Consider the following 10,514-nt stretch of genomic DNA (forward strand, 5'->3'; position numbering starts at 1 on the left):
TCCCTCAAGCTAGCAAGGTTCTCTGGGTAACGTCTGGACAGGGTTGAAGGAAAGGAGAGGACAAAGGACCCAGGGAGGCAGAGGAGAGCAGGGAACTGACATTAGCTAGTACTGCTACGTGCCCTGCTTCCCAAATGAGGAAACTAAGGCTAAAAAGGTGATGCCATGTGCTTAGGATTACAAAACTCCTGAGCAGTAGAACCATGACTTAAAGCAAATACTAACTAATAAAAGGATCAGACGAGATGGTGAATAAACTTCTTCCCTCTCTATGCGTCTTTCTCAAAAAAATATACAAGCTTTCATTTTACCATGGGTTCACTGTGGAAGCAAATGAGAAACATTCCATGGCCTATGTCACAGTAATAAAATGTTGATAATCAAGATAAGAAACAAAATGAAAACAGAGGAGACCTGTGATACAGCTGATGGTTCAACAAATGCCAACTTGCAACAGGTTTTTATAATACTTTATGATAATAGTAAGGGATAAAATGTCCCAGACACTGACAAACATCATATCAATGGATCCTCCAATAGTCCATGGGGCAGGTTGGATTACCTCCATTATATAGTAAGGAAACTAGGACTTAGAGAGAGTAAATACCACATAGAACATCACACAATTTTTAAATCCAGAAATCAAGATTCAAACTCAGGCAGCCTGATCAAGAACCCTAATTCTAAAATAGAGTGCTGGCCCCTCAATAGTTACTACTCATGATTTCTATATTCAGGACAAAGAATCAGAGACTCTTAGAGTGAGAAAGAAGCTTAGAAATGAAAGTTCTCATTTATTAATTGGGAGACAGAAGGGCAGCAAGTGAAGGGCATGGTCTAGACATTTAGTGACAGAATTTAAATTTGAGACAAAAACATTTACCTATGTTTTTGCTTGTAGTTTTTCTTTCTTGAGGCCACCATCGAATTGCATAAAAAGACTCCCTACAATGCTGAGGGAAATGTTTCACTGATTGTAGTTGCACTCAGCTGTAGATGCAATGAACGACTACATAATCCAAATACTGTTATTTTTTTACCCAATGCAATAGTGAACTAATTATAGACACCTTAGGGAAGGAATCCATGGACCCCTGCAAAAATGGAGAATTAAGAAAGGAAGTTGGAAAGGTAACTCCTTTACCAAAGGTCCTCTTCATACCCAACCTTTTCTGTAATCTCATCCCTAAAGGCCCAACCATGCCTCCAACCATTCCCTCCCCCAGGATGATTATCAACAACTTACAAGATGATTGAACTGAGAAGATTAAAAAAGTAACAATACCTTATGAGGGATAGTCCCAGAGACCAAGAGAGCCAATGTCATAGCAACGGTCACACTGCATTGATCAAGGAGAAGATCCTAGAGGCCTCAAGAGGTCTGAAGATATATTTCCTTGTGTTTGTAGTCATCTGAAGGAGACCCTATAAAACAATCCTAATCCTGGGAACCTATATGAGTTACCTCATATGTAAAATCTCTGCAGATGTGATTAAATTAAAACTTTAGGTGGGAGAATTGCCTGGATCAAAACCCTGGACCCTCAATGGCATCACATATATTCTTATAGGAGGGACATTTGACCACTAACACAAAATAAAGTGATATTAAGACAGTAAAGACAGTCATTAGGAAGCTTGAGTACTGAACAAAGTCAGCCACAACAATCAAATTATTCATTGCAATAAGGCTCTTAATATAGGTCTTATGTTCTATTTCTGTGGTGGAATCCTGACAGATTTTAGTACCAAGCATGGGTGGTTCTATAACAAATACCAAATATGTGGAAGTGACATTGAAAACAGCTTATGGGTAAAGACTGGAAGAATTTTGATACCTGTGATAAAGCCTAGATTTCCTCAAGCAGAACATTGTTGGAAATATAGATATTTGCTTCTGTTGTGGGCTCAGAGGAAATGATGAGCTGTTACCTTAAAAGGGAAAGATGATAATCCTTGTATATAGAAGCAGAACATTGCTGAAGTTTGTCTGAGGGTTTTTTGTGTGAAAAGCAGAACTCAAAATCAATAAATTTCTACACTTAGCCTACGAGATTTCCAAGCAAAGTGTTCACACCAGGTTCATCTTGCTATGTATGTAAACTACAGAATAAAGGGAAAATCATAAAGGGAAAAATAACTGTTAAGTAAAAAGGAACTAATAATTATGATTTGGGTAATACTCCATCTGTCTAGAAGCAAAAGATGCTAAAATTAACTTATCAACTGTAAAGAAAGAATGAACTGAACATAAGGTCAAGGAAGACTTGACAACCTTTGCAATGGAAAGACATTAGGCATGTGTATATGGATCACTTCAAACAAGGAGCAGAAATGAGGAACAGAGATGGGAATATCCTGGAAAGATCCATGGGGGACCCTCTTGTCTAATGATATGTGAAATGGAGAGAAGACATGTACAAATTTAATGCCTGATACTCTTTCATATCAGGTATTAAATTCTCAATAATATTTCACTTAATTTTTCTAATATAAAATAAAAAGATATATAATTCACTATTGTTACACTATTTAACCTGCCATACATACATCATCCATCATACAAACAATAGTTGCTTAATGGACATTTTTCATTGACTTTAAGAAAAACTTGTGTAGCTACCCAAATAGATTTCAACCCATCTTTTTAATCGAATTTTAGATTGAATTGATCCTAGTTTGTTTTATCTTGTAGACTTCAGGGAAGCTTCCATGCAGCTCTGTCAGGAACTCAAATATTCCAAATTCTGGATTTTATACTGCTTTGTAGCAAAGTCTTTTTGATTCAAGCAAAGAAATGCCACTTAAAAGTTCCTGTTGAATGAACAGACAACATTAAGTCAACAGTCATTTCAGTCTATTAAATTGTTTTCAGGTTATGCACATTTTTTACTTTATTGAAATATATCACTCATACGTAAACAAAAAAAACAATACATGTATAGTAATAATTGTGAACTTACAAAACAAAGATATATAACATCATACAGGACTCTTGTACCTCACCCTACAACCAGAAACTTGCATTGTTGTTAAACATTTTTAAGTAGTTATTAAAGAGCATTGTCCATATATTACTACTAAACAAAGTATTTTCCCAACCCACCCTATAATTATTATTATATTTGTATCATTTATATATGAAAACACAAAAACAATAAGTGTATAGTAAAAGTTGTGCACTAAGAAAGCAAACATGCATTACATCATAAAGGAGGCCCATACATCGGCCCACCACGAACACCTTGCATTCTTATGAGATGCTTGTGACACTTTAAGAAACAATATTATGAAAATCTTATTACTAATTATAGTCATTATCTTATAGTTGGTGTATTTTCCCCAAAACCACTGCATTATTATTTTAAAATTTTTTTTATGACAGAAGTTGTAATCTTATAATGCAATCTTGCACATGTGCAGAATTCCCAAACAACATCCCTCTAGCAACACACTACACAGTGGTGGGATATTCGTTGCAGGTAACATAATGTCCTCTGATTATTACCACGTCCATAGTGTACATTTGGCCCACATTTTGCATATTGGCCCATTATCAACAAAGTACATCTTTGGCATAGATGCAAGAATATTATATTATTAGCGCTAACCACAATCCGTATTTCACTCCAGCTGTATTTTTCCCATGCTTCCCAACATTCCCACCACCCTGCAATAGTGATGTACATTTGCCCTAGCTAACAAAGGACACTCTTGCATTTGTACCATCAACCACAATTCTCATCCATCTCTTGGTTTACTGTGCTATTCAGTTCCTAGAATAGTTTTTAGCATTCTGTCGATTGGCTCTTACATCCCTAGACATCCATTTTCAGCCACAACCCCTTTTATAATCTATTAATCACTATGTATTATCATTCACTCTATACATTTCTGTACTCATATCATAAAGCTAATTAAAACTTCTACATATATTAGACATCAGTAGTCGGTCCCTGGCCTCCTCTTATCTCTTTTGAGAAACCACCATCTAACACCAGCTCTTGAAGCTATTTTTCTTACATTTTCTTCTAGAAAGTTAATGGTTCTTGATTTTATTTTTAGGTTTTTTAAAAATCAATTTTGAGTTAATTTTTGGATAAGGTGTGAGATATGGGCCCTCATTTCTTCTTTTGGCTATAGATATCATACTTTCAACACCATGTCTTGAATAGACTGTTCTGACCAAGATGTGTAGGTTTGACAGGCTAGTCAAAAATCACTTGACCATACATGTGAAGGCCTGTTTCTGAAGCATCAGTTTGGATCCATTTGTCTATGTGTCTGTTTTTATGCCAGTACCAAGCTGTTTTACCACTATAGCTAGATACCATGCTTTAAAATCTGGACATGAGAGATTGCTTTTTCTTTTTAAAAGTTTCAGGCTATTCAGGACCCCTTCCCCTTCCAAATAAATTTGATTTTTTTTAAATGCTGGTGGAAATTTTAGAGTGTTGCATTGAATCTCTATAGAAATTAGAGTGGAATTGACATCTTAATGATATTTAGTCTTCCAATGCATGAGCATGAGCATGGAATATTTTTCCAGTTATTTAGGCCTTTTTTAATTTCTTTTAACATTGAATTGCAGTTTTCTGAATACTATTGCTTTACATCATTGCTTAAGTTTATTCCTGCCTATTTGAGTGTTATCTGCCATATTTGAACACCGGGAACTAATAGGCTCACTTTTTTGAGGTTAGGAAAAAATCCACTACTGAGAAAGCAGCAAAGCAATTCTTTCTCCCTAAACTCTATAACATTCCTGTGCTAGCTACCAGAGATCCTTGAGTTTCCTTGGCCACTATTCCCAACTTGAATTCATAGCAATGTCTTCTTCTTTCTCTTTTGGTTTCTGTTGACTTCCATCTTACGGATCCTCCCTATAGCTTCTATATCTTTGAATGAATTTCTCATGGTTATAACAGAATCCAATGGTCTGGATTAAGGCGCCCTTCCAATCATGTCAGTTACACCATAACTCAAATAACATATTCAAAGTCCTACCTACAATATGCCCACACAGACAGGAATACTGACGATGATTAAGAATACATATGTAACTCAATCTACACCTGATAAGACAGAGGTCAGCTCTGCAGGGAGAGTTATAACAAACATGGTCTCAGAGGCCAGAGACCTGGGTACAGAAGCCAAAGCCAGAGGTCCAGGGGGCAGAAACGTGTCACCAAGGACAATCCACAGGCCATAGAGATGACCCCAGGTAATGAACCTAACAGAACTTCAGGATTTCAAAATTGCTTGGGAGCAGTGTTTCCTTTCTTCCTTTCATCCTCTCCCTTTTGGAATCAGGATGTCTGCAATATTTATACTATGCGTGCCCCACCAGGGTGTTTTGTAATCAGTGAAATTCTTTTCTTGGTACTGGTCTACAGATAGAAATTAATTGACCCCAGATTGGAACCTACTGAGAATGTAATACATACCTAATTTACCTAATTTAGATGATTTAGATAGTGACTTGTGACTGTTCAGGAGATGATATTTAGATGAGGTTTGGAAATTGAGTTGAAGCTATAATTTGTTTAGATATTTGGACATGTGGGGATAAGGACAAGTATTTTGCATATAGGATAAATGGACATCATTGGGGTTGAAGGAAACACACTATACACTGAATACCAGCCTGAAAATACCTTGTCTTAAATCCTGGTGCTCATGCCTGCTGCCTCATATGAAACATTCATCATACTTTGTTTAATCTGAGATGGAGAGATTATCCTGGGATTTCAGGTTAGGCAAAAATATAATCACAGGTATTCCTATAAAAGGGATACAGGATAATTTGGCAGACAAACATAAAAGTGCAAGAGAGAAAAGACCATAGAGTAATTTGAAGATGCTGGACTTGAAAGCTGGAGTAATGAAGTCTCAAAACAAAAATTCTGGCAGCCTGCACGGGCTGGTAGAGTTATGGAATGTATGCTCCTTAAGAGCTTCCAGAAGTGTGGCCTTACAGAATCCTTGACTGCAGCCTTGAGATACTGATTTCAATTCTCTGGCTTCCAAAAGTGTGAGTGATTTGAATCCTGCTATTGTGAGTTATCAAGTTTTTTTTTTCAATTTGTTAAAGCAGCCACAAAAAAAACCCCTAATTTAATCATTAATAATTGATGAATAATTGAGGGATTTTTAAAAGAAATATGAAAAGTCTATCAATCATTGGAAATGAGGGTTTTATATGTATCAGGTTTGGCTCATAGCCTGTTATTGTGTGTTGAGTGTGTTGATTAATTTTGCCTCAAGACATCCTCACAAAACAGGGACAAGTAGAATATACACTTTATATCTGAGAAAACCTTGACACTGAGATGTTAAGTAATTTTCTTGAGGGCACATGGGCAGAAACTGTTAAAGATGTACAAAATTTGCACATATTTATAAGTAGGATTAGAAAATTGTGGAATGGCCTTTAACAGGAAAAGAATGACAGAGCCTGATAATATTCAATCTTTTAAAATTTTTCTCTTATTTTCAAAATAAAATGGAGGACACAGCAAAGGTATTGAGGTAGTTCTATAAAATATAATCAGGGGACACTGAGCAGAATGGCCTGCCCTGACAGAGGATCCAGTAGATAAGGAGGGAGAGTGACAGACAAGACCTCCAGAGGAGATTCTGAACCTGTGATGGCCAGGATTATATCTTTATATCATATTTTGAGGACAATAGCAGGGACCAGAGGAAGGGAAGAAGGGTAAGGAGTCAAAATAGGAAAGTTTAAATAAAGGAGGCACAGGGAAGAGGTAGTTGATCCATCAGGGAATAAAACACTCTGAAATGGGCTTTCATTTAATCTTTTGGAGCATGAAAGTAGCCATCAGAAGAATCTAAAATTAGTCTGCCAGGTGGTAAAAGACATGTGGTGCAGTCAACCCAAAGTCAGGCTGATGGCCAGCTAAGGAGCATGTGAAGGAGATCAAAGATGATTGAGCCTAGAACACACAGACCTCAGGGGACCTGCCAGATAACTATAGACCAAGAGAAGGCCCTGATGAGTCAGTCAGGCCTCCATATGAACAGACTGCACAGCTCACCAAAAACTCACCAGCTAACTCTTTATGATACTGGTTTTGGGCATGCTATCTTACATGACATTAGCTAACTGATATATTTTCATCTTTTAAATTGCTATTCATTCTAAACCACAGTCTCCTCCCCAGACCTAATTTATTTTTTAACCTAGCACTAAAAAATGTCATAGTGTAAATTTTTCATATGTGTTTTTTTCTCATTAACTACAATGATATGAGAGACCTTTGCAAAGGACAGAGGAATTATTTAATAAATGTTTATTGTGTAAAGGAATGACATGGATTCAATGCCGAAAATACCTCTCATTACTAAGAGTAAAGAGCAGTTATGTGTGTCACAGAGTTTGGTGTATTCTCCTCTGGTTTAATGAGAAATTTGGTGAAACTAAATTTCATCCACCAAAATATTTACGAAGAAATTTCAGAAATAATACTAGAATATTCAGAACATTTCCACTATGCTCTGAATTTTTCAGCACACTGAAAAATAATGTGTTAATTACAGTTTATCCAGGGAAGCAGATTTGAATCAACTGGTAGATTGTCTGCCTACCACTTAGGAGGTGCAGGGTTCAAACCCAGGGTCTCCTGGCCCATGGGGTAAGCTGGCCCATGCGCAGTGCTGATGCACACAAGGAATGTCATGCCACTCCAGGTTATCCCCCATGTAGGGGAGCCCAAACACAAGGAGTGTGCCCCATAAGGAGAGCCGCCCTGTGCAAAAAAAGAACAGCCTGCCCAGGAGTAGCACCACACACACGGAGAGCTGACACAGCAAGATGATGCAACAAAAAGAGACAGATCCCTGGTGCTGCTGATAATACAAGCAGACACAGAAGAATACACAGCAAATGGATGCAGGGAGCAGACAACAGAGCGGGGCAGGGGGGGAATGAGCAGTGAAAGGAGAGAAATAAATAAAATAAATAAATGAATAAGTAAATAAAGGGTATCTAAAGTGCTCAGGTTACAGCAGTTTTAAGAACCACGAATTCCTTCAGTGCCAAAGGATTGTAAGAAAGAAAGTTGATGATTGGTGGAAGAGTTCAGGGGGAAAACTCTCACACATTTCTAGAAGGGTAAAGCTGAAGAATTAGAGAGTTGCCAGGAAAAAATGAAAATAGCTGAAAGAGATGCAAAAAAGGAAAAGGGCTTTATAAAAAGAGGCAGACTTTCAGTTATTCTATAAATATTTGGATAAAGACTGTTCTAGTTAGCCAGACTGAAATGGGTTGGCTTCCACAAGAGGTATTTATTAACTTACAAGCTTACAATTTTGAGGCTGAGAAAAGTGTCTACACCAAGGCATCATCAGGCAATGCTTTCTTCCCAAAGACCAGCTGCCAGTGATGCTCGAATTCTCTGTCACATGGCAAGACACATGGTGGCATCTGCTTGTTACTTCTGTAACTTCCAGGTTTCACTGCTTCAGATTCTTGCTGCCATGGCTTTCTCCTTCTTTGTTTAAATCTCATTCTCTTATTAAAGACTCAAGTAAAGGGACTGAGACTCACAGTGATCCAGGCATAAACTGAAGTAACCTCCTCAAAGTGTTCCACCTACAATAGGTTACATCCACAGAATGGATTCACCTTAAGATCCTCCTTTTCTGAGGTCCACACTGCTTCACACCATCAAACATACATATATTCTGTTTGAATTTATTTTTTTTTCTTTTTTAAACAGATGGAACATACAACGTTAGGTAATATTGTAAAGAATAAAATTATATATGTGTCCTTTCAAATATATCGGAATAAGATGAAGTAAACAAAGACCTCATAACAATACAGAACACATTTAATTTTTGGCAAGTTTTATGGTTCAACGATTTTATAAGAGAACTATAGAAATGGTGTGACAATTGCAGGAATATGAAGCTCACTGGAAAATTTTATATCCAAACTGAAATCAACATATTTCATTGGCTGAGCATCATCCCTTATAACCTAAGCAGTCTTCAATGAGTATAGTATATTAAGGCACCCACAATTACTATTTGATGGTGATAAGAAATGAAAATAGTTATCTAAATTTTTTAAAAAAAGGTAGAGTAACAAATGTAATCATCTTTTGTGACACTGGAAAGAAAGGCTTAGATGACAATGGGACCAGGGAAGGAAAGAGTAAGGGAGGAAAATGACCTTCCACAGGGGAAGTTTTGAATATGAAGGATCAAGGATTTAATCTTGGAAAGGACCAGTTGTAGGAGGATGATGGGGGAGAAAAAAGAAAATGATGAAAATTTAAACATTAAGGAGATAAAAGGAATAGAGAATCAATCCATCAGGGCATAAAGTTTAAAAGACCCTAGCCTAGAGGGTCAATTCACCCTGACATTTGATCTGGCCAAGGGAAAAAAAGATTTCTATGGTACAGTCCCCTATAGGACATGGTTTCTCAGACAGATGGAGGAAGTAAACATATTCAAGTCTATTTGAGGAGGAAGCAGCTGGTGCTGCAAGACTCACTGCCCTACAGCCCTGGGGAGGAGGTTTGTGTTCGAGGCTGAAGCACTGTGGGAGGAGAGCTGTTATACTGCTGACAGTAATAATCTCCCAGATCTTCAGGCTGGAATCTGCTGATGGTGAGAGTGAAATCTGTCCCAGACCCACTGCCACTGAATCGATCAGGGACCCCAGATGGCCGATTGGATGCACCATAGATGAGCAGTTTAAGAGCCTGTCCTGGTTTCTGCTGGTACCAGTTTAAGTAGTTGTAAACACTCTGACTGGCCTTGCACTTGAGGGTGACGGTCTCTCCTGCAGATGCAGCCACAGAGCCTGGAGACTGGGTCATCACGAGGTCCCCACTGACACCTGCAACCAGAAAAGAACATAGATCATACATTCAATCACACATGTATAAAATATGTATCTAAATGTGGGTTTTCTTATTTAGCATATATATTCAAATCTGTTTTAGATGAAATGGTTTGCTCACTCTGCATGTTAAAAAAAATTCTCCAGCTTTATAAAGATACTACTCTTCTAAACCTCTCACCTGAGGTCCAGAGTACTAGCAGGATGAGCAGTTGGGAATGTGACATCATCTTGCTCACCCGACTGATGTACTCAGGTCCCATCTCCAGGGAAACTGCATTAATAGAGCTCTGAGCAGACAACCAAGTCCCCGAGGAGCATATGCAAATCTATAGAGAGTATAAAGGCAAATGTACCTGTGCAGTGAGTTATGAAGATAAATTATGGATGGAGATAAAAATATCATGACCACAGGAAATGTAACTACACACCTGCAAAAGGCAAGAAATCAACTTAGCACCACAACTTTCAACAATATTCAGCACAATTCGGATAATGAAATATTTTATATGCAATTGTACTCTTTCAAATCAACTGCACCCATCTTGAAAACAAAAGAAATTTATAAGAAAACATGCATTTGTAAGTGTAATATCAGAACTTAATTATATGTTATAAATATGGTACCAAAGCCTAC

General features: G+C 37.5%; 1 gene segment (V, D, J or C); it reads right to left on the reverse strand.

Annotated features, from left to right (window-relative positions):
- Positions 1-9,530: 9,530 nt before the first annotated feature.
- Positions 9,531-10,140, reverse strand: LOC131273798 (immunoglobulin kappa variable 3-20-like). The segment is given in 2 exon segments: positions 9,531-9,874; positions 10,059-10,140. Coding segments are annotated over 2 exon segments (426 nt in total).
- Positions 10,141-10,514: the final 374 nt, after the last annotated feature.

The sequence above is a fragment of the Dasypus novemcinctus genome, chromosome 17 (genome assembly GCF_030445035.2).
Source record: "Dasypus novemcinctus isolate mDasNov1 chromosome 17, mDasNov1.1.hap2, whole genome shotgun sequence".
In the NCBI taxonomy this organism is placed as follows: Eukaryota; Metazoa; Chordata; class Mammalia; order Cingulata; family Dasypodidae; genus Dasypus; species Dasypus novemcinctus.